At 35.8% G+C, this 26,204-nt stretch overlaps 1 protein-coding gene across 6 annotated transcripts in view; it reads left to right on the top strand.

Annotated features, from left to right (window-relative positions):
• LOC102097569 (cadherin-9) overlaps window positions 1–26,204 on the top strand; it is a 101,207-nt gene that overhangs the window by 2,713 nt on the left and 72,290 nt on the right. For 2 of the 6 annotated variants that reach the window (XM_065052592.1, XM_065052590.1), the window contains exon 2: window positions 24,451–24,762. The exons of 2 other annotated variants lie outside the window; for them this stretch is intronic. In XM_065052592.1, the coding sequence (XP_064908664.1) occupies window positions 24,535–24,762 (228 nt within the window). In that variant the 5' untranslated portion in view covers window positions 24,451–24,534. Of the gene's footprint in view, window positions 1–12,907; window positions 12,979–24,450; window positions 24,763–26,204 lie in introns of those variants that run through there. 2 more of the 6 variants (XM_065052591.1, XM_065052596.1) reach the window with 2 other exon arrangements.

The following is a 26,204-nucleotide window of genomic DNA, read 5'->3' as shown; positions in this document are numbered from 1 at the left end:
AAACTGATTTCTCCTTTTGGTTGTCGAAAGCCTGATGATAACAGGATACATGAAGGAGCACTTTTTCCTTCAGAATTTTCATTTATTATAGGGTAGCACACACACGCATAGAATTTTGAACCTATTTTCAGAGATAAACAGAAACACAGAACTGTTCCGCTTTTCTTCCTCCTCACCCTTCTTTTCCAAGTGTTCTGGAGAAACAGCAAGACCTTACTGAAAATCAAAACTCAGCAATGACCATTCTTTAAAAATTCTCCTAATTCCTACACAAATCTTATGCTTTTAAGAAGACTGGGCTATATAGTCCTGGATATAATACAATATAGTTACATAATTTTCTATATTTTTTTCATGTAGTCAGTTCTATTTGACTGCAGAAGGCAACTGGAGGAAAAGCCAAGACAAAAATGCCTCTCCCACTCATATCAGAATGCCTTCTGAAATTCTAAGGCTTGCAGCAGGTGTTACATGCAAATGCTATCTGCAGAAGCACAAATATTTGAACATGAATAGAGATGTCTGAAGGAAAGCTAACTGCATTCTGCATGTGAGTGAGAGAGTTTATGAAAAGTCATTTGTAGGAATAAATCAAAAATTTTGCTGAAAGGGGGTGGGAGGAGAAGGAAGATAAAGTAAAGAGAAATGAACAAAAAGAGTATTTGTAAAAGCAGTCAAGCATCTTTTTAATAACTTTCTCCTTTTCCCTTTTAAACAAATAAGAAATTGATGAATGGCAAAAGGCAAGTTACCATCCTGACATTGGTTGACTGATCGAGATTAAAAAAAAGTGACATCGAGGTCTACTTGCTGAGCATGACTGAACAGGAGAGACATATCTTGATTAGATCATACTATGTGTTTGCAGTGCAAAATCCTAGCAAAACTAGGCTTCGGTTACTTCAAGGAAAAAGTTGGTACTACCTTCATGGGAAAAGGAGAAATACTGGATATATACTGCAGCTTTAAATAAATATCTACAATGGCTATGTTTTAAAAATAAGTATTTTTTTAATGCATGCATGTAGTGTAAATGTAGAAAAGCTAAGTGAATTATGCTATTTATAATCTTCATTCTGCAATCTCGGAAAGACTGCAAAAGGAGACTTGTGGCAGTGTCTTCTTCCCATACACAGAGATGATTACACAGACTATTGACTTGACTCGGTCTCAGTTGCAGAGTAGCTCAATGTCAGAGCCCAGGAGTAGAATGGAGCCTCTGCTCTTCTACTCATCCAATTTTTCTGTATGAAAACACCAATGTTCATAAAAATAAATGTGCCTGAAATGCCTAAATAATACCATAAACAGCCACAAACATTACTCTGGAAATTTCTCTAACTATAAAATGGAATGCCTCAAGTGATGGCCAATGTATTTCTTTGACAGCAAAATGCAAAATTGTATATTTAAATTTCACACATTTTAGTAGGAAGAATAATAACAACATCAAGACAACAAGACATTAGATTCAGTTTTCCCTGTCTCATACAAACATGTCTTTCGTATTAGAGGTTTATGTAAGTACAAATTTTCTATGCGCTAAATGATATTCAGGTTGTTTCAACCTCACAAACCCTAGGCAAGGAAAATAAGTACCAGATTCCTGGAAATTCTGCCTGGAAGAACATAGTGTTGGGCTATGCATGTCATTGCTTACAGACTCCCATTTTGAAAAAAGTACTGAAAACATTTTCCCACTCTGTGTAAGAATGTTGAGAAAGAACTCCTAAATTACTTGTCCAAGTTCAAAACATGCTCTTTATAAATGGTACCGAAGAGAAGATTCTGTGAAATAGAGAAAATTGCAGATGATGCTTTCATGTTTATGGATGGAAACAGCAGGCCTTTCCATCATTGTAGACAAACTACATGACAATTCTCATAAGGAGATTATCTCAATTCGCATATTTTTAATAGTTTAGTTGAAGGCAATTAATAATGTATATAAGCCTATCTAGCAATATATACAGACATTATTGGATTTATCCATTACTTTCAGAAAACGATGATCAATGACATTGATAATGAGTAGTGCAGAATTTGACATTTATATTTTGACACCTCTTAAAAAGGAATTCAATAATACATCAGGTTGTATAAGAGTGTTCAATAAAATGAATTTTAAAAGCATAATGATGTAACAACCTCAGCTGAATATCTTACCAAAATAAATTTTCTTTATTTCCTCTGCATTCCTTTATTTGGTCCTGAGGAGATGACAAAGAGGTAAAATGAAAGAGGTATGACTTGGGGATAAAGGTGAAGTTAATCCCATTACTTTTGTTTAGAAAGAAAAAATAGACATAGTACAAACAGAAATCAACATTTTAAAATCCAGCAGCTATAGGTTATATATGACTAGAAGGTATCAGAAAACTACTCATACCTGAATTAAAGAAATCAAAGGAACCCCAATTCATGAACAGAATTGGTCGTATATATAAATACACATTCATGTATATATATGTATATACACATAAACCCAAGCATAATTCAGGAAAACTGTAAGAAAAATGATAAAATATTTTTAAAAGGAAAAGATTAAAATAGTTTTTCTTAATTTTGCAGTGCTACTTTCTGGCTGAATCTGCATTCTTATTTTGTTTATCATACTTTCATGTGATTTCTGTTATTCTTTATTATAATACTTTATAATAGTGTATTATAATATCAAATTCAAATTTTGTAGTGGGAAACTATTGTAAACAAGTTCTTTCTCCTGATTTTTAAGGCACAGGTGCTGGTTGTGGGAAATCTCATGGAAATAATTCTGCCTGTGTAGTAACAGGGGGAAAAAAAAAAGTTATTTCAAAAGGAAATTCTTGCCGTTATTGAAATTATTTGAAAGGAGAGCTGTTTGTGCTTGTGCCACATTCTCGAACCCTTGTTCAGCATGATTAACATCTTGCAATAAGACTAGCCACACTGAAGCCAGTGAAATTGCTTTTGTGCATTTCTGTTACCCAGAGTAAAAATGAGTGCTGAATCTGTGTTCTTGTAATTATTCTATCTGATAAAAACATATATTTTCCTCAAATTAAAAATAATGTGTATTGCTCCTGAAAATATTTTCTCATTTCCTGCAAGATTTGCAATAATCCTTACATTTACTTTCCAAACATAAAAGGAAATTTTACCTCTAATGAGAATTCAGACTTTTTGAAAATGGAAATATATTTTAAAATTAATGCATACTCTTTTTTCCTTACTGCTGTCTGCATCCCATGGGTTACCAGCAATCAAGTCAGATTTTGTTCCTAAAGGTTTTAAATTTGTGTGATACATGGCTTCCTTCCTAAGCAAGACACATGTTTTTATATTTTTTAGGGGTAAGATATTAAGTAGAACTCCTTGTATTCTAAAGAACATTAATTAGTGTCTCCGTTTTCCTTCAAGGAGATGGACCTTTTTTATCTATGATATTGAAGATATTGTTATTTGTTTAGTAGTAATAGTAACACTACCAGTTACTACCAGGAAGGAAGGAAAGAAAAGGAAGGAAGGAAAGAAAAGGCAGGCAGGCAGGCAGGAAGGAAGGAAGAAAGAAAGGAAAGAAAAGGAAGGAAAGAAAAGGAAGGAAAGAAAAGGAAGGTAGGAAAGAAAAGGAAGGAAGGAAGGAAGGAAGGCAGGAAGGAAGGCGGGCAGGAAGGAAGGCGGGAAGGAAGGCAGGCAGGAAGGAAGGCAGGAAGGAAGGAAGGAAGGCAGGAAGGAAGGAAGGCAGGAAGGAAGGAAGGCAGGAAGGCAGGAAGGAAGGAAGAAAGGGAGGAAGGAAGGAAGGCAGGCAGGAAGGCAGGCAGGAAGGCAGGAAGGCAGGAAGGAAGGAAGGCAGGAAGGAAGGAAGGCAGGAAGGAAGGAAGGCAGGAAGGAAGAAAGGGAGGAAGGAAGGAAGGCAGGCAGGAAGGCAGGCAGGAAGGCAGGAATGAAGGAAGCAGGCAGGCAGGAAAGCAGGCAGGAAGGAAGGAAGGCAGGAAGGAAGGAAGGCAGGAAGGAAGAAAGGCAGGAAGGAAGGCAGGAAGGCAGGAAGGAAGGAAGGAAGGAAGGGTTTCTCCAAAGAGTGCTTCAAGAGTGCATTCACAAAGCTGAAGCATCAGAAAGATCTGTGTCAATCAGCATAAGATTCTGGATTACTTGATTTGAGCTCTTCTAAACACAGTACGGTGGGCAGCCATGATAGAAATGGTGCCAAAATAAATGCTGTAGTTTGTTTACATCCTTTCTGTGCAAATAGCAACAGAATCATTAATTTGTACAGACTGAAATCTGAAATCTGAAAAAAACCCATAGGAACATAAATAGGAACATAAATAGGGGGACATTGCTGTGGAGTGGCATATAGATGAGTCACATCAATTTTCTGCTTCCTTCACCTCAAGTTGATTAGCACTAATCAAATGTCATGCTAGTCAGCCTCTGAGTTTAGTAGGCCATAAAAAAAAAAAAAAAAAGACATTTCAGTGCTTGTGTTGAAAATTCACACACATGTATATTTGCATGCACGTACCTTTATCTGTATCTTTATTGATGTAATTTTAAAGACTGAGATGAGATAAAGAGATCTAGAGATCTAAAGATATCAATGTAAATATATATCTATAACTATAATGATATCAATTTAGAGAAATGTGTTTTTATATAGGTTTTTTATATGCACAGCATCAGTGTCATGAAAGCCATGCATGTACTTGCATTGTAAGGTGTCCAGTGGTATATGTTCTAGCCAGTGACAGGTAAGGTAACATGTGAGGAGAACTCTGAAGGCCATTTCAAGTTGCAGTTCTTTAACAGCAGACTCAGACTAGTAAATATCAGAAGAAAACATGACAAAACAGCTGCTCTGCCTATACCATCAATCCAGAATTATTGAATCTTAGAATGATTTGGGTCAGAAGGAACCTTTGAAGATCATCTGGTTCAAACCCCTTTCCATGGGCGGGGATGTCTTTCACTAGATCAGATTTCTCAAAACATGATCCAACCTGACCTTGAACACATCCAGATATGGGTCATCAACAACTTCTCTGGCCAACTTGTTTCAGTGTCTTAACACCTTCACTGTAGAATATTTCTTCCTTCTGTCAAATCTAAACATACTCTCTTTCAGTTTAAAATCATTGGCTTGTGTCCAGTTATTCATCCAGCAGTATCCCCAAGTCCTCCTCCATAGGGCTGCTCTCAATCCCTTCATCCCCCAGTATATATCGATACTGGGGATTGCCCCAACCCAGGTGCAGGACCTTGCACTTGGCCTTGTTGAACTTCGTGAGATTCACACAGGCCCACTTCTCAAGCTTGGCAAGGTTCCCCTGGACAGCATCCCTTCCCTCAAGTGTATCAACTGCACCACTTGGCTTGTTGTCATCTGCAAAGTTTCTGAGGGTTCACACAACCACACTATGTCATTAATGAAGACATTAAATATTCATAGTCCTAGTACAGACCCTTGAGTAACACCAGTCATTACTGTTTTACACTTGGATATTAAGCCCTTCACTATAACTCTTTGGACACAGCTATCCAATCAATTCCTTATCCATCCAACAGTTCAATTATCAAACTTGTGTGTCTCCAATTTAGTAGCAAGAATGTTGGGGATGATTGTATCAAAGGCCTTACAGAAGTTAGGATAGATAACATGTGTGGGTCCTCGTGCACTGATGCACTCAGTCCATCATAGAAGGTCACTAGGTTAGTCAGGGAGGATTTGCCCCTGGTGAAGCCATGTTGGCTGTTTCAAATCACCTCCATGTCTTCCATATGTTTTCACATGTCTTCCAGGAGGATCTGTTCCGTGGTTGTACCAGGCACTGAGTCGAAGCCAGTAGTTCCCAGGGTCCATCAACCAGTAAGCCTCAGTTTATTCTTTCAAGGTTTTCAGGAAACAATCTCTGCTTCATTCAATAACTTTGTATTGAGGCAAGCATTCCCTGGAAGAGGAACTGATGACCAAACCACCTTAATACAACCATATGGCATGACTGATGACTTTCAGTGAGGCATCTGTATTTACTCTAATACTCATACAATTGCTACCTGATTACATGTATTGATAAAATTCCTACCTTCAGCAAATGTAAGCAACTATTTCTAAATGGGATTTTCAGCTTGTCTCACTGTTTCTTGCTTCAAGGGATGAAGATTCAGGAAACCTGGAATCTTCTTGCTACAATGCAGACTTTAGAATATCTTCAGCCTTACTATGTGGTCATCTAAATGATCAGCCAAAACGTAGACAAAGCAATACCTCTGATAACTTTAATTTAAATGCCCCTTTAAAAGGCAAAGTTCACTTCTTATTCCTACTTTATATAATTGCTCCTGAAGTTTAGCTTTTTCCTGATAACTGACAGTGATATGAGCACACTCCTTTTGAACAGAACTTTCCATCCCAGTGGTCGCTATCAGTTATCTGAAGGACAGGAAGGATGAGGAAGATACAGACATGTTCTTTCTCCTTGCCAGGTAGCCTGTGGTAGTTAATTCAAAGGAACACTGAATGAAGTATGAGGTTTCCAGGATTGTCACAGAACATCCAAATTTCTTAACCAATTTATAAAATAGAGAATTGTAGATGTTAGGATTTAAATAAAAAGGTAGTCATAGGACAAAGCTGCCACTTCCATTTACAAGCAAATTTTTTCTCAGGTGCAGGTGACAAGCAATAGTACCTATCCCCTTTAAAAGGTGAAGAACTGTTATTTGTCTTGAAATATAACGTTGTTCATCTTTGGAGGCAGCATGTATTGCAAATTTTTTTCCTCAATAAATAGAAGGTTGCCATATGGTACGTTAAACTGTTGTGTCTGAGAGCTGATGTATCTTAATACTTAGCCAGCCATATTAATTAGTGTTAGGAATAGACATTAAAACTTGCAGTTTATCCCACTGAGAATTTAATAAGAAGTATTTGTTAATGTTCATTTGGTTTATTGTCCACAGTTCCACGGAAGTTATGTGTGAAAGATATTCAAACTGAATCAGTGTAAAAAACTTCAATATTTAAATGTAAGAAAATATATGTGCTTTACTTATGTGTATATATATATGTATTTATGAACATAAATAAGTGTAATCGAAAAGTTAGAGTTGACTTACTAGTAAGAGTCAGGTGCATTATGATTTCACAGAGTGTATCGACTGGTGAGCAGGAATACCTCGAGATCCTGGCAGAATCTTAATTTACATGACACCAATTACCAAAATTATTATCTGCTAGAATTAGATAGTATTTCCAACATAATTTCCAATAAACATAACATTTCCAACATTTATCTCTTCTCATACTCTGCACCCCTCCCTAGGGTGTGGCCTCACTGCCTTCTTATAGAATCATTCTGGTTGGAAGAGACCCTCCAGATCATCGAGTCCAACCATAACCTAAACCTAACTTTAGCACTAAACCATGTCCCTAAGAACCTCATCTATATGTCTTTTAAACACCTCCATGGATGGTGACTCCACCACTTCCCTGGGTAACCTCTTCCACTGCTTCACAATGCTTTCCATGAAGAATTTTTTTCCTAATATCCAATCTGAACCTTTCTTGGCACAACTTCTGGAGAAACTGGCCTTGCTGTGTCCTAGCTGTGGTTTGAGCTGGAGGACTGTTGAGTTTTGTGGGGTCAGAAGGACTTGCCGATTTCAAGGGAGGACAGTGGAGGGCACAGAGGTTTCTGAGTGGTCCTCATTCTGAGGGAAATGAGGGAAAAGAAGGTGACACCCTATATCATGAGGTGATGTGTCAGTGAAAACATTCTTTGCCTTTGCTCTGGAAACCAAACCATCTTAGCAAGTGGACAAAGAGATCTTCCTGCCTTACTCCAGGTCTCACTGACCTCTTGTTCAAAATAATTAATGTCACCATCAGATTTGTCTTAACACTTTATTGATATTCAAACAATTAGAGATTCAGAAGGTCTTAACAAATACTAATGTCTGTATTCCATCATTAAGAGACATTCAGAAAAGGCCAGGGACTGAGCAGAAGCATAGGATCCAACCTAGCCTAAGTATATGCACTCATATCACTGGACAGCCATAGCCTGTCATCCTATTAGGGCAGTTATTGATCAGATCACCTGCAAGTTATATGCTCCTCTATTATATTTATGTCCACTGATAGTGACTGCCTGGCAAATATAATAATAATTAACTAATAGAAATATTAGTAATATTTCTGCATTCCCCCAACATGGAAAATATTGCCTATTACTTATGTGAAAGTCAATTTATCATTCGTAAATTAAGGACACTGAAACGAATTCTTATAGAACAACACAACACCACCTAAGTCACTAGGGATACACTGTTGTGTGTGTCTTTTACCCTGTGAGTCTCCAGACTTTTGAGCCTGTTTCTATGAGACCCATACAAAAATTTATATGCCCATTACAAGGAGGTTTAGATTTCTTGGACAGAGTTCCACTTTCTTCATGGTAAAATATTTATAGTGTCTGTAAAACACAGTAATCAAAAGGGAACAACTTACAACAATATTTGTCTACTGTATTTTAAACAGATTTGACATTTATAAATAAGACACGTGGCCTTTATCTTCATATACTTCATATACTGCAAATAGTGGAGGCACACAAAGTGAGAGGATGGGAAAGGACTTGAGAACGAAGACTTTTTATTCATATTTTGTTGTGATTTTGATATCACTAATAAATCTGAAGGACAGGAAAACAGGCAGGAAGGAACACGCAGTGCTGTTTTAAAAATGAGTTCTAACCATTCTGGTTTTAATATGCTATTAACATGTTGGGAAACCCGCATGGATATAAGTCTGTATTTCTTAAGCTCAACTTTTGTCTTTGACTTCAGCTGAGATAATAATAAACAAATAATTTTACTACTGAATATGAAGTCTGTTAAATTACTGGTACAACAGGAGAGTATAAACAGTTATAGTTTACTGTTCATTAAAAATGTACAGTAACTTGAATAACAGGTTTTCTCATTAGGCACAGAATAAAATACTGAAATTAAATTTTGAAGAATACTAGAACCTGAGAAAATTATACAAATACTATTAGTGCATCATACGTAATGTCTTTGTAATGATATGGTTCTATCTCACTATGACTGAAATGGAAGAAGGTCAGTGTTGTAAATACCAAGTAAATTGGTATTCCTGTGGTGCCCCTCAGAAATTATCAATTACCAGTCAGTAATTACAACAAAATATTTCAAAGTGTTCTATGAAAGCAGTTAAATATAAGCTTCAGGTAAACAACAAAAGTGCATGTAGTCCTGATGGAAAGCTATACATTGTTTAGTTGAATATTCCCATAGAAATTGCTAACATTAAGATTCAGTCTTTATAAAGGGAGGAAATACTGTCATGGTCATTAATAAGCAGAGCGGAGGACGTGAGAGCTGCAAAGGGAAAGAAAGGGCAAAATTTGCTACTCAGCTGAACACCAGCATGTTCATGAATGTCTGAAGTGCCTGACCCCCACCAGAGCCCACAGACTGGGCAGTAACAGCCTAACTAGAGGGGAAATGGTCAACTATTGTATAATCAGGACTAATGTTAAATTATATTTTTTTTTTCTTTCAAGCCTCTTTACACACATTCTCCTACACAGGGATTGGTATGTGTATAGAATCCACATTAATTTGTATGTGTGTGAATGTAATGTGAGTAGATACATAATATTACATGACAAAGCAAATTTACATACAATATGTGAAAAAATGTACCATTATTTTTTAAAATGTATTATCTTGTTGACGTAAGTAATCAGTATTCAAGCAAATAAGTGGGATAAATCCATGTTCCTTGCAAGATAAATATCAGAGGAAACAGTATTGCAAAATGCCAACAAATATTGATTTCTGATTGATCAGAGAACAAAGTTAGAAGAAAATCCTGATAATGTAAAGAGGTTTCTTTCTGCACAGGCTGGGAAAGAAAGGGAAATTATAGCATGTTCAGCTGGCAAAATGAGATTGCAATATAATTTCAGTATAGCTTTAAAAGGTATACATAGAATACTGTGAACATATTACTCCTAAAAGTAAAAAAAAAATTTATTAAACTAAAAACAGTTATACTTCAGTATTGCATATTACAACATTACCTAAACACACAGTACAGATTTTAAAATTATACACCGGGCCATGGAATCTTTGATTTAAAAAAAAAAAATCAAAATAAAAATGCATACATTTGTAACTCATGTTGAAGAAGTGACTTCATTAAAAGACAGACACTGACTAATGCCACAGAAAGTGAAGAAAAACTACAGAAATACAATAAAAACCTAACTGTAAGCTACTGAATTTGGCAGAATCTTTTTACTGACTTACATATTTTGGAAGAAAGTTCTGAAATTTCTTGCAAAGAATATAACAGCAAAAAATATGAACACCACTATGAATATCTGAGCAGAGCAAATACAGTTGATGTAGGAAGGAGAAAAGAAAACCCAACCCTAAAAAGATTAATTGCTTATTGAAATGGTGTCCTGTGTAAGTGATGGAGGAAAGAAGAATGAAAACAAAGGGTGCCTTACCACACTTAAGCTTTGAATACATGCCAAAAAAATAGATATTGAAACAAAGACATCAGAAAATTCTGGAATACATTTGCTTTCAGAAGGAAAAAGCAAAATTACAATTGTATGTGTCATAGAGAAATCACCAGATGTTGGCAATTCAAACTAGGAAGTTACTACCTAAATTCTTATTAAGACCATATTTTTTAGTGTAGGTACAGGTACAACATGTGTTAAAATCAAACAATAATTCAGTATTAATATTCAGTCACTGTATGACAGAGGACTTACATGATCAAAAAAATAAATTGAAAGATATGCATATTTTTGACTTGGTAATACTGTATTGAAAGTAAGCCTGAAGGTACATAATAGAACTTCAGTGAATGTAATTGGAGAAAATATGAACATGTTTTCAAATGCCAACAGGGAAAAGAGAAAGTAAAAATATGGCTGGAGTAAGCGGTTTTATTTATAATTACATTCACAAGGCTTACACCTAAATGAGGAAAGATTCATATGCAGTATATTTTTCAATGCATTGTCTATTATACTTTCAACACTCAGAGCCTGGTGTTAACAAATTTATTTTCATATTTATTAATCAAGACCAAACAGAAAAGCTAAAGATCGAGAAACAGATTTAACCTCAAGCTCATAATTTCTTGTATGATGACTTAATGGCAGCTAATAATATTTTATGAAATGAAATTCTGTGCAAAACTATTCACTTTCATGATACTACAAGTGCAAGGGAGGTTCAGTCTAGAAGTTAAGATAAAGTATTACATTTTTTATTACTTAACAAGGCCTTCAATTATGGAAGTGGTTTTATTCCTTAATATTAAATACTAAAACAGACCACGTGACAACAGGAGTGGTGAAGTGGAAAGCTGTTTACGTATGGTGAGATAATATAATAAAAGCTCATGAAATATTGAAACTAAAACTGGAAAACATACATTTTAGAATATACAATTAAAGAAGTTTTCTGTTACAGGAAATTTGGAAAAATACTTGTGAAGGGAGTAAATTATGAAAGGGGAACAACTTTAAACAAACAATAATAACTTGTTGAACATAAATAGCTCTAACCAATCTTTTTTCAAGTTTTGAATTCAAATATTTTTTTACAGCAAATTATTGGGAGGACAAGTCACAAGCTGTTCCAATAAGGCACAGAAAATTCAACAGGTCTCAAAACAAGCAAAAAAATAGCAGCTTTGAAAAAGTTAGATCCATGTTTCTTAAACTGAGCAACTCAAAAGAATAATTCTAATGAACAGCCAATCTTTATCTAACAAATATATGCTATGAATGGTATGCTTACATTTAACTGAAGAGTGCTTATCCTCCTTTCCTGAAGTTTTTTGTTCTCAAGTGTATGTATCTGCCTCTTTTCCTCTTTCCTCTCCTCCTTAGTACACTTCCCCTTTCCCTTCCCTACACTTGCTTTCCTCTTTTCTTGTTTACTCAGCAATTACTTTACCAAAAAAAAAAAAAAAAAGGAAAAAATATTACGTTTTAGATAATATAGCATTTGTAGGCTATGATGTTTAATTTTACATAGAAATAAGAAAAATACTGGAAACACCTAAAAAAATCACTTTCCATCCAAGGGGTAACATTTTCACATAAGTTTCATATATAATTTCAAATATATTTGAGCATATCTGCTTTCAATTACAGAATTTCTATTTGGTGTTTCATCTCTAGGGTTTTAACTTGGCCCTTCTTTTCTCATGTACTAAGTAGGTCTATAATACCAACATAAACATTACTTTCTGCCAACTACATTGCTGCCAAATAATGAGATAAGGTCAGAGACAAATCAGCAAGAGAGTTTTGTTTTGTTTTGTTTTGTTTTGTTTTGTTTTGTTTTGTTTTGTTTTGTTTTTTTTGTAAAGGAACAGACAAATCAAACCTATACTTTAGTTTAAAAATATTAGAAGAGGATTAAACAACTATCAGTGTTCCTCTGATGCCAAAAATATCAAAAGTCTTTCCTCACATAGGCTTATTGAGGTGTGCTGGACTCCCTGTATGGTACACAGAACTATCAGGAAGAGGCAAGGAGAATGCTCTAAAGAAATTATGAAAGCAAAGCAAGAGTTATTGATCACTCTGTGCTTTTCTATTCTGCTCCTTCAGATACATCCTAGTCCACTGACCTTTCAGGTATGAAGGCAATATAGTACATGCTTTTGAAAATATGCGTAAAGTCTTTATGAGTATCATGTTCCTCCAAGCAAAGATTTCATAGAACTGGATGTCTCATCAGTTATTAAGAGTGATATTTTATGTTGATTTTATGTTTACAGAGACAAAAAATTGAAGCATGTTTAACTAATAAGTCAAGCACTCTTCTTTGATAGTTACATCTTTTTTTTCCATTTCATAAGGTGGGAAATGAGTACAGAGAGATTAAACTCTTCACTCAAAATTGGTGAAAAGGCATGTGGTGGAATCAAAAGTAAGAAAATTGACTTTTTTCTTGTGACAGGATATTTTTCTATTGTTTAAGCATATTTGGCTTCAGTAGAACCATTTCATTCAGGTCCAATAAGATTATTAACATGTACTATCTGTTCTGAACCATATTGCTTATTCATATAAAACCAAAAAAAAAATCTCAGAGCAAACACAATTCTTAAATATAATGAAGAAAAAGGAGTAAAAAAATGTATTCAGTTTCACTGTCTCATAATGCGGAAAAATATAGTATAATGTTACGGCTCCCTCTTTTGGATAGCACGTATCGAGTATGCAATAATAAGAAAACACGTCCTTAACAGCAAAAAAAATCACACAAGTCTCTCTTTTTCCCCGAGATCCTGCTTAACAGTGGTAGACGCAGACAACCAAGATCTTTATAATTTTATTGTAAAATGCAGCTATATTGCAAACCTCTACATTCTTAAAAATAGACATGCATTTGCCAGCTGGAGCTGTAGCTAGAATATTTTTGTATTACTTTAAACATTAGTCTATCAATTACCTACAAATACTGGAACATAAAATTCTGTCGTGGGTTGCTCCTTATTTTAGCAATGTTGTTAAAACAAAAGGAAAGAAAACAATAAACAGAAATTGGTGGAAAGCACTTAAGCTAACTTAGGATCTGTAAAAGTGACCAGAAATGAACAAATTTTGTTCTCACAGTATTATTACTTCATTAGAATCTTTGAGTGAAAAATAAAATAGACAGTCATTTGGGTTACTTTTCTAAAATCTTTAGCATAACTGTGACCCAGCTGAAAGTCCACAGACTTATATACATTGACTTCAAGAAATGTTTGAATATACTCTTGGAAAAACAAAAGACATATAACATTTTTAGAAGGAAAAAAATATATATATTCCTCTAAAATAAAAGTTGTTTTATTAGATGGAAGAGGTAAGGAAAGAGTAAAGCTATTAAAAGGTATCAATCCATACAAAACAGTGAATCCTGATAGAGCCTAAACTTCTATGGTGTAAGTTTTTTTTCTTCTATAAGACTAGTAATCAAACAATGTGGGATTTATAGATATATTTATTTCTGAATTTGGATTTTGTTTTCTCCAGTATTAGAAGCATACCGCCATTCTTCTTCATTAATATTTAGGCATAATTCCACATAACACAGAAGGATCCTATTTTTCCATGTCTCCATGTATGCTGCTGTGAGACAACTAGAAATAAAATTTTTGGCAAAAAAATCTTCATTAAAAATTCAGTAGCATTATTCAATGACTTCAGCTGTGTCAGCTAGAAGACAGACTCTATTTCACTCAGAAATCCTTCCTATTGTTTTCTCGTTACCTTTATATAAAATATGGATATTAGGCAGGTATATGTAAATGAATTGTTCTACAGGCTTTGTTTAGAACTTTTTTTTTTTTTACTAAAAATAGCCATTCATCAACATTAAGATGTTGGGCTATACAATTATGAAATTAGTTGGATTTATACCAATGAACTTCAAATTGTTAAATAATTATTCCCATTTTATTTATACCATTGCAGCATGTTTTCCCTTCATAGCATCCGGAATTGCAATAGGACAATTGTGCTTGACTATGTTGGATCGTTGCGGGGGGTCAAGAGCATCCGCCACAATTATTCACTCCATTTATCAGTAGCTGTTGCTATAAAATATTTATTTTAAAATCAACACTGTACTAACGAGATTTGGATGAAGGCACCTTCTTTTCCATGAAGAACCGTCTGTGGAGAGCTCGTGTAATGACAACTCTTTAGAGCTGGGGAGAAAAAAAGGCAATTTAACATGCTCTATGGACAGTAGTAATTTCAGTGTTATTACTGTCCCTCACATCAGTTTAGCTGGTACTAACTGGCACTCTCCCAGAAAATTCCTGACAGTGTTTGAGGACCAAGCCCAAGGTGATTTCTCATAGATGTTACGGACATAGTAACTCTGCTTTGGCCGGGGGCAGAGGAGAAAAGAAGCAAGTTTGGCCATATGGATTTGAGCCTTGCAATGCCAATCAATCTCTACCTTACAGTGGTTTAATAACTAGAGTAGTTTTCTCTATATATTTTTTTAGTCTATGCAATACAATAAGTGGATACTAAAATGGATGGTGAAATTGTTATAAAATTATGCAAAGCCACACACATGGCAAACCCCAGATTTTATGTTTAAAATAATAAAGTCTGACTCTTGCCATTGGGGAATAACACCACCATGTAACAGCAGCATCTAACAAGAAAACATTAGCCCAGAGTCCTGCAGCAGTCAAAAAAAATAATGTGATTAAGCTGCTGTCTATATATGCATGAAGCTCCTGCAGCTTAAATACTGCAACAAATTATGATCTCCAATCTCAAAAGACACACCAAAAAAAGCAAGAGATTCAGAGGAGGGCTACAGGTGCAAGAAGAAGTATAGCACAGCTTCTAGACAAGGAATGATTAAGCAGGTAGTTCCAGAAATTTTCATCTCGGAAAAGAGACAACTGAAGAGGCAGTGATTTAAATCTATACATTCATCAGTGGCAAAGAGAGTGAAGGGTGAATGATTATTTACTGTGGCTTCCAACAACAGTACTATTTCTGTAATGAAGCTGTCAGTGATAATGTTCAAAAGAAGCAAAAATAATTGGTTCTTTTCACAAGATATTAAAACTATGAGTCTCTTGTAGAATATTGTGGCTCCTAGAAGCTTACATGGTTTCAAAACAAAAGTAGCGAAAGTCATGGCAAAGACTTGGGGATTACTAAATAGCTGATAAAAGGAGACTTAGAAATTATACAGGAGAAAAATCATTATATGCTTCATCATTATATGCTTCTCCATGCTTACACACTATCATGGACGTCTGCTTGTTTAAGATATTCTCATCTTGGACTATCAGGATACTAACAGAATAAGCAATACTTTGTTGCACTTATTTAGGATTTGTTCATGTTTTGCATTTTTCTTTCATTAATGAAGTAAAATGAGGTGCAAGTGAAAAGATTTTTTTTGTTGTTGTGGGACAGGTGGTGGGTGTTTTTTGTTTTCAAGGAGGAGATACAGACCTAGAAATAAGAAAAAATAAAGTAATTGTAATTTATATTTGAGAGTTCTGTATTATTCCTGTTAGTGTCAGAGTTACGAATTATAGATATTTTGGGGTGTTTATTATGGAAAAAAAGGCTGAAGCCCCAGCTTCATCAGACTACTTTCAGATTAACTGAGATAATAAATAGTAAAAAAATTTGTTAAACCTATGCACTATTTCTGTGTATAAACTCCTACGCTTGTACTAGATCTGCTCAGCTCTGAAGCTGAGACTTTTCTTGATTTTATGATCCCCTTGGAGACAGCAGAAGGGCATAAGGGGGGTTGAACTCCGATAAATGGCAGCATTCAGCAGCTGCTCAGTTCCTTGAGTAAGGAAGCAGCAACAGCAGACTGCAATTACCAGTCCAAATCTGCTAACTACCTTTAATTCATCAGCAACTGACTTTTTGCAGTCCAAAGGAGTGAATGTATATTCCTTTACAGGCAATAATTAAGTCTGATTTTCACGATCCTTCCCTATAGGAACAAGATTTCTAATGACTCAGACCCACATAGGAAAACAAAAACAAAAACAAAAAACAAACAAAAGAAAAAAAAAAGGATGGAAGCAATGAATGGTTTTTAAAAATTTGAGAAATACTATCTTGAAGATGATGTTCCAAGAAACTCTGGCTTCCAACAACCTCTTGGGTCATTGTACAAACTGTAGACTTAGAAAGTTTAGCAAACTCTCATCCTGGTACATACTATGCTCAAGAGATATGCAGAGGTAGGAGGTAATTGACTGCTTCCTTAGGAACTAGGCGTGTGACCAGAGTGGATTGCTGCATAATAAAGCATCAAGAAAGAGGTAATTAGAGAAAGCACTAGTCCCAGTTATCAGGAGCACTGGTGAGTACATCCTGCCATTAACACTGCTGCCATAGGTGAATCTCATCTGCCACTTAGAGAGACACTAATGAGAATGGATATGTCTGGAAATAGGGGTCTAAGTCTCCAGATATTGCTTTGTTTTGTATTGGTCAGACAGATGGCTATACTGTTTATGAAACAAACAAACAAACAAACAAACAAAACCAACAACAATGAAACCTCACACACACACAAAAAAACCCAGCCAATGAACCAAAACATCAAAACCAAACACCAAAACCCCAACCAAAAATGTTGTAAATATTGCAGGGTATCAATATCAAAATACAGCTAACCAGTTTATGAGTGACAGAACTTGAGACTGTCTTAAAGTGGAAACAAAGAGAAGAGTTTTGCTTTGATTACAGCATCTTTCTGCCTGTCTCTGAAGGCTATTCTTTAAAAAACATGAATGTGATGAATGTTTCATTTGTAAATAAGGTGTGTTATAAAGACACATAATAAAGCTTCATTATGTGTTAAGAGAGAAATGTGTTCCCTGTGGAGAAAAATTGATACTAAAGATCAAAATAATATCTTCAAAAGGCCTTGCGTTAAGGGTTTACAAGTGCTATATTTCCTAGTTCCTCTCAAGTTGATGTAAAATCTTGTAAAAATGTTCATTATTGGAGAAAAAGGGTCTTTTTTTTTTTTTTTTTTAGTGTGAAAATACACATTTTGCTTTTGTAATCCAGTGAGCTGATGCCTGGGGTGTAAATATTTTAAAAGTCTCTTTTTAGTTTCATTGAATACAATTTCCAACTGGGGGAGAAAGTGTCCAGAAACAGTTTTATTTGCACCTCAGAAGAGACTTACTCCAGAGAAGGGCAGATGGTATTTTCACCACCCAGGGACAGTTGCTTTAAATCACAGCTGTGTCTCTGCACGATTCTTTGCCAGTGGGTTTTGTCCAAACACAGATCAACACATTCTCTTGCCAGATCCACCCACCTGGGGGACTGGTGTTCCTCACTGTGAGTGCTATAGAGAGGGTGACTCAAGCAATGTTGAGTTGAATTTGGACCAGTGTCTCCAATGTATGTGCTCAAGAGGCTGGCAAAACCCTAAAATAAATTCTGCCTCGCACTTGTCACAGCAAGATGAATTTTTCTTATAATGCACCTACAAACCATAAACTTGTTTGCCTAAAGACCTTAATGCAACAGATGTTCCAATATAAATTGCATTAGTTCACATTCTCTAAAACTTTATTTATATTTATGTTCGTGTGAGTCCTTGACACATGTAGCTAAGGCACTATTGTCCCAGACATAAAGAATCGCCTTCAGGTGTTGCATCACAAAGTTTACAGCTGAGCTTATCTCCATTGTATATACTGCTGAACAGATCACCAACTCAATGGGCAAAAAGAGGTGTTGAAAATCTGTTCCTAAAGGTTTACAGCAGGAGCTGCTGAGTGGGCAAGAGTTTCTTTTTTAGTGTGGCCCATGTTGTTGTGCTTGAATGGGATCTGAGTACTTGTACTCAAAGAATGGGTGTTAAGTTATGCAGATCCCTCAAATGCTACTTCAGCTCTCACAGAAATCAATGAAAACACTTTTCTTGATTCCCTGAGGCTTAGCATGGGAGGTCAGTCAAGATGCACATTTGTTTTATTTCTGTCCTTTCAATGTTACACCCAAACCTATCTTTATCTAAAAGAAGTGAGAGGGAAGCAAAAAATTAGGAGGATGAAAACAAAAGGAGCTTGCTTTTTGAAAGTCAGCTATCAATGATACATCCAGTCTGTATTCACATTTGTAAGATGACTGCGCTCAGAGAAAATTTGAGTGCTGGAGTCAGAGGGAGACATGTTTGCATACCTGGGCTATCTTTAATTAGTTAGGAAAATAATAATCTGTGCAATGGCACAGACCTAGCCTCTAGCTAAGCTTTGTTATTATTGGTTGCAGTGTGCAGATAACAGAACAACCTTTTGTTGCTACAGCTTCATTGTTCTTAATATTCAGGCTAGGTAGATTAAAGCTACATTCAGATATTTTGTTTTCAAAGGAAACACGGTCAAAGTCAATGAGACTGCTTCCATGCATGCAGACTACATGAGATTTATACTTTCTATATCCTGTTAAAATACATATTTTAATGTTACAGATTGTTTGTGTCATCTTGAATATCAGTCGCATCCATTCTATTTGAAGATTAGTGAGTACAGTATGAGACACTGCTGCTGCATTTAACTCTGCTATTTTTAGCTATACGCGAGCACTATGACTTCTTTTTTTTAGAGCAGAATTTTACTTCATTATTAACAAATGAAACAAACTAATGTGAGGTACATTATCAAGTTGCCGAAGGTTAGCCTTTCTTCATGTCATTCTTGTGAGTGACTGTGCTGCACTAATTAAAAACATTGCCATGGCAATTGCTATAGAAACATTTAAATTGGCATCATTGCTAACAAATCCCTGCTATTGATCCCAGCAGGGCTTATTTCACACTACACCTGAAGAATCTAAATGGAATACTTTACATTCAAAAGGACTTTAAAAGATATATTTTTCTAGTTGCTAATGTGCTCAGGAGAATAATGTCTTTCATATAGGGACAATTCTTTTGCCTGGAACTGTTGTAGGATTCTGACATTAAGAGTCCTTATGCAAGGAGAGGCTGTAATGTTTCTAGGCTACCAACACATATCTCTCAACCCAAAAAAATTTTAAAAAGCCCACATTTATTGCCTCCAGCCAAATCCTCTCATTTGCAAAGTGGGGAAAGAATGCAGGTTCTCCCCAGTTTGGGGCACAAAAATGTTTAACGCTTGAATACCTCATCTTAAAAGAACTTTCCAGTGCAACTACAAAGAACTGTAATTTTCCATTGTTTGACAAGAACAATATGTTGACTGTTGTACTGAGTAAATGGTGGAAGAAAAGGTAAAGCAGGAGAGACTGCATGTATAATTTTGATCAATTCCTTGGAATAAAAGCAATTAAAATTATTCTCTCTGGTTTCAGATTGAAGAACTTTGTTCCTCTTAGAAGAAATCAAATTAGATGTTTACTGTAATGTCCAGTAGAACCAGACTGATCCAGACTAATAACTATCTTTTTACACCTAGTATGTCCAACTACTGTAAAAATAAAAAGTGGGAAATAATGGACAATATGTATGACAATATATATTTTTTCTTTTTTTTTTCATCATTCCAAAAGCTGAGTCTTATCCTTCATGTCACGGAGACAGCCTTTCCTGTCAGTAGTAGCAAAGTCGTTCTGTTAGCAAGGAAATCAGTAGAGGGCAGCACTACAGCAGAAAATACCCATTTTAAACAAGCTCAGATTAAGTTCTGCCTTGGATGGGACAAAATATGGGAATCTGGATTCTGCTGAGAGAAAACCTCTCTTAAAAAAATGGTGCTTGCACAGAAATAATTTCTTATAAGCAGGCTGAAAGTGTCTGTCCACAGTGCATTGTGGTACTTACTACTGTTGCTCTTACTGTTTCAGATTACAACAGAATCCTTTCTTTTAACATTAAAATACACCTTCTGAGTCTGCCAAACACAACTCCTGTTCCACTTGAGCAGCTGTCTACAAGACAAGATGCATAAGCCAGTGACGACCTTGAAGTGTTTGAGTACAAAGAAAAGAGTAATATGTGCATCTTCTGCATTTGACTCAGCATGGCAAATAAGAGCTTGGACAGAAAGAAATGAGGGCAATGTCAGGAAATTAAAAATGTATAGTTTTGAAAAAGTAAGAGTAAAATGTTTGAAATTTCATTTTCATTTTAAATTATTGTAAAATTGAAGGTACAATCACATATCTTCAGATCACTAAATGAAAATATGTTGGTGTCTTCTATCTTTCCCCGTTTCAAAACAGTAAAAATAAAGCAGATTAAATCATCTCACAGGTAGATATGTCTAAGCTATTAAATAATTACATTTTGAAGATAAAAAGATCTGAACAGTTTGATATTTTTTAAAAATATATTTTTGATAGCAGTCTTTCAAGGCCTTAAAGTTTTAATGTTTTTAGGATTTTTAGTAGTTTTATAGATTTACTATATGTTAAACTTCTGCCAAATATGTGTGCATTTTTCTGGGCTTTTTGTTTGTTTGTTTTATGGCTTGTTTTGTTTTAATGCAGAAAAGTTGATATGTTCCAAGAAATTAGAGAAATAAATCAGTCATCACCTTAAATATATAAAAACATAAAATTTACCAAAGTAGTTAAGTAGCAACACATCACTCATATACAAAGCAAAAACAATCAAATCCAAAATTTGATCAATATGAATACTTGAACTTGTTATCATTCAAAATATATGTAAGATGAATTCTTTAATGAATCCAACAAAAATGCTGTAATGCAGCTATGAAAGATGACATATTAAGCAAGAGTATCTCAAGAAAAGACAAGAGACATCAGAGTCATTGGACAAACTCGATAATCTGCCTTTTGAGTACAGTGTTTTCAAAAATAGTTCCTGTTGCTGTTTACTTTCATCCTACAATACCTTAAGCAGGATCTAATTTACAAATTCTGAAAACGCCATGCAATCTTCTTCAGATGGTGCATTGGAATTAAGGATTTGGGTGATCATGTCTTATGCTCTACATTGATAAATGGTTTTATTCAGTGATAAAAACTACTACAGTCTATATTTTACAGGAAATTTAGAAATGGATAAAAGATTGACTGATGTTTTTGTTTTCTTTTGTTACGTATCCAGTAACTTTCAATCACAAGGCAAGATCATCATTTATGCAACATGCTTTCCAGTTAACGTCAAAATTCACTAGTGCTAAATTAGCTACAGGAGAGTTCCCCTTTGCCCCTCTGTATGCAACAGGAACATACCGAGCATTACAAGGGAGAAAACAAGATTTTGAGAAAGAAAATACATCCCATAATGTATGCCAAGATCTATGTACTTGCATGATTTTATGCAAATAGATTTAATTTATTTTTTGCTTTGATTCTTCAATATATGTGAAGAAATAAAAGAAAATAAGAATTTTCCTGCATTATATCCATGATCTTGTGCATAAATTTGACACCTACTAAATTGTTTTCTTTTTCCTTTTGAACACTATGTTAGAAAGTGATAAATATTCCAAGCATTCTCCTCTTGCTCAGCTAAAACTCTGTTTGAAGTTGCTAAAATTCTAAGACTTTGATCTTCCTTCAGGATTGCTAGTTGAAATCCTGGGACCATATGGAATATCCTCATTTTAAGGACACAATTCTAACAATTTAATCATTGAAGGTCATTAGAATACAATTCACTGAATGTTTTCAGTTAGAAAGTTTTGGTTCTCAACCGACAAATAATTTTCACAAAAAAGGCATCTTATTTCTAAAAATTTGTATCTTTTATAAAAAAAAACCAAAACAAACAAAAAACAAACAAAAATAAACAAACAAACTAAACCAAAACAAAACAAAAACCACTTGTTTCCCCTCCCCTAAAAAAAACCCAAACCAAACCAAAACAAAATGAAAGTATGTGCTGGTAATGTTGGGTTGTGGGAGGAGGATGGGTATATTTTTTAATTATTTCAAAATTTCAGTATTCTGAAATTTCTTCATGTTATGGCTTCATGGTAGTATCAGGGTTCAGGGACTAGGATTCCAAAGCAAACAATAATTTTCCTGTTGAAATGTTTTCCTATACTTTCTGTAATATACAGTGACAACTCAGCTAATGATGTCCTAAAGCAAAAGTAGGCTTGACAGGAAACCCCGGTCATGGAAAAGACTGGGACATCAGGTACCTCAGTTGTGCTGCCAAAAAAAAGAGCACGGATCAAAAAAAAAAAAAGTTTTGATTAAGTGTTGTTTACAAACTTCTATGCAAAACATCAGTGCCAGTTTCAGAAACATAATAACAATAATATTCTAATATTCTACACCATGATGTCCTGTCCCAACAGATGGGATGAGGGATGAGTTAACTCTAGCTAGACGCGACAAGTGCCCTGGCTCAACAGATGAGACCAGGTGTGAGTTAACTCTGAGTTAATTCTGCGTGGTTATGTGAAGTGAATGACAGACAGTCACTCCCGGGGTCCAATTCAATTGTGAGTTTTACTAAAAGTACTTGTTGGAATATTGGTTACAGTGAATACAGTGACTGGGCAAAAGTATAACAGAACTTATCAACACATTAACAACGAAAGTCCTACTACGAGCGGTGTATTGGCAACCATAAGTAGTTATAATATGAAATTTAACCGGAAATCAACAGCAGAGCTTAAAGATGGTGTTATCTTTATGTGTTCAAAAGGGAAAGAGAGAAAGAGAGCAATATATATACGGGAGGAGAGACAAAGAAATGGGGGTATAGAAAGGAGAGAAGGAAAGAGCAGAGAGAAAGGAAGAAAGAGTGAGGGATCCAGTCTCTTACCGCACCACAGTGGCGATGACAGGACTTGTACGATGATGTATGGCCTCAGTGTTCCACGGCGAGGATGCTGGGATCAGGAGCGTAGTGTCCTCCGATGTCTGATTCAGTGTGAGGGTGCTCAGGGTGCTGGTATTCTCTTGGTGAGGCCGAGCTGGTATTTCCTTCGGTGAGACTGGACAGGCCCTTAGATGAGACTGGTATTCCCCCTCAAACAGTGCTGTTTTAGCTGGGCTTTTTGAAGTTCCCAGAGTAGAGGAAAGTCTTGGCAGGGGGAAAGTGGTGATTGCGAAAGAGGGACAAGTCTGGACAAGTCCTGGGCCACGTTGGGGGTCTCCACCTTGTGCACATCGCAGTTCCTCCTGCTCTGAATGTGTCTTCTCCTGGCTGAACTAGTCACAATGTTTTCAGCCATGATCCTTAATAATGCTCAACACATGAAAATTACCTTCATTCTGAAGGGGAAAAAATAAAATACATTCCAAATGCAGAATTCAGTCCCAAATGCAGAATTTTGTTAACCCAAGCAGGATTCTTATGAACTGAAACGTACCTAACAACTATTTCTTTTTTGAATAAAGAATCTGTTGAAGACATAAATAATAGTTTAAATTTCATCTTATGAGTTCCTTTGTGTAGAAATAGAAGCAGATCCTCTAGACAGTTGGGGGCTAGCAAAGGGGAGAAAAGGGTTTTATTAATCATGAAGTAAAAGAAAATTCAGATTTGCAGACAGTTGCGAACAGATCGCAAGATCTGCGAACAGATCGCAACATCATCAGGCTGAGCTGGGAGAGATTAAGTTGGAAGGTTTCTTACTATGTGGGCTGTTTGTTTCAGAATTCTGCTGGTAGCTAAAGTTTTCAGATGAAGAAGTATTTTTCTCAGATTGTGTTTTAAATGTCTATGTACAGTGTGAGAAAGTGAAACAGAAAATGAAGGAGATGTGAAACTCTCTGAGTAATTGTTGCATGTAATTGTCTCACGAAAATGTTCAAACATACAACTGGTCTTCATTTTTATGGTTATAAGTAATTTTCATGGGTTATTGTGATCACCAGGCTTCTGGTATTCCTGTTTCCCTAAGCCCATGGCATTGGGGAAACAAAATTATTGGAACTGACTCAAATACTTTTCTCCATCCCCTAGGTCCTACTTACAAGAGGATATAACATTTGAGAAATTTGTTCTGGTGAATTATTACAGGAGTGGAGGCTAGCAGCATCTCTGTAAATGATGAGGACTTACTCCTTGACAGTTTTGCTATGGAGCTGTGTGTTTCATGTGATTCATGTGATGCCATCCCAAAAAAGGACTAACAAGCACTCACACAGTGAAAGGATAACAGGATTGTCGGAGAATAGTGGAAAAACACTGCACCGCACCAAGCGTGGTTGGATGTGGAATCAATTTTTCTTGCTGGAGGAGTATACAGGTCCAGATACTCAGTATGTGGGCAAGGTAAGCCTTGTGTTTCAAGGATTCTTTAGAGGTGGTGCATCTGACACTCTTAGTATTTTCCCTCCTCCACAGTTGTTTTGCTCTTCATAGAGCAATGGTCCCAATTTCTCATTTAAGTCAAACAAAGCATGCCATGGACGATATGAGGCTTCCATGATTGTTAAAAGCTGTGGCAGAAATGAAGTAGTTTGGTGAAAAAAATAGCAAACTGTCCAGACTAAAATGTTCCCATTTCTTATTACACGTGCCCATACAAGTTTTATCACTGAATCCTTTCCAGTTTTCAACTATTAAACAGAAATATAAGATAAGGGAATAGAAAAGTTATTCCTTCATTCATCTAGCTTGTGACATTTGCCAATATACTTAAGTGAAATATAGAACTGTTTTTATTAATAAATAGAGGGAGGTGATAAAAAAATTAAGGGACATGATTCTTCCCCTCTACTACACTGTCACGACACCCTGCCTGGAGTTCTGCATTCATCTCTTGGGCACCCAACATAAGAAGGACATGGACCTGTTAGAATGAGTACAGAGGAGGGCTACAAAGATGATCAGAGGGATGGAACACCTCTTCTGTGAAGACAGGCTGAGATAGTTGGGTTTATTCAGCTGGGAGAAGTGAAGGCTCTGGGGAGACCTTATAGCAGCCTTATAGAATCTGAAGAAGGCCTACAAGAAAGCTGAAGAGTGACTTTTTACAAGGACATGTAGTGACAGACAATGGTTAACAGCTTTAAGCTGAAAATAGATTGATTTAGATTATATATAAGGAAGAAATTCTGCATTATAAGGGTGTTGAGGCATGTGAATAGGCTCCCCAGAGAAGTTGTGGATGTCCCGTCCCTGGAAGTGTTAAGGGCCAGGTTGGATGCAGCTCTGAGCAACCTGGTCTAGTGGAAGTTGTCCCTGCCCCACCGCAGAGGGTTGGAACCAAATGATCTTTAAGGTCCCTTCCAACCCAAACCATTCTATTATTCTATTATTCCGTGAATAACAGAATTAATTTCTATGCACTATTTTAAGTATGGATAAAGTATCCATGGGAAAAAAAAAAAAAATTATTTTCACCATTTCTGCAATAGTCTGAGATACTCTTTCCACTCTTTAAGACTCAGCTACATCAGCTGCAGCTAACCACAGTGTCTCTGAATTTGAGCTGTCTGCAGTCCTACATTTTCTGATAATGCACAACTCAAGGATTTCCATATTTTCAGCCCTTTGTGTTGTCTCACCATCCACAGATCTGCCTTGGGGTCTGGTATAACTAAACAATCTTGGTAGAGACCTAGAATACACACAGCAACCACCTAGAGTGACTTACAAACTAAGGAAATATTCATCTTAATGACTTAATATATGTCCATTCCAGCTTCTCTCATTCATCCACAATTCTGTCACTAGTTTGGATTGTCAGGTAGCTCACTCACTTTCTGGTA

This window comes from Columba livia, chromosome 2 (assembly GCF_036013475.1).
Source record: "Columba livia isolate bColLiv1 breed racing homer chromosome 2, bColLiv1.pat.W.v2, whole genome shotgun sequence".
In the NCBI taxonomy this organism is placed as follows: Eukaryota; Metazoa; Chordata; class Aves; order Columbiformes; family Columbidae; genus Columba; species Columba livia.
The sequence above is the reverse complement of the archived record's forward strand: the minus strand, read 5'-3'. Positions and strand labels throughout refer to the sequence as shown.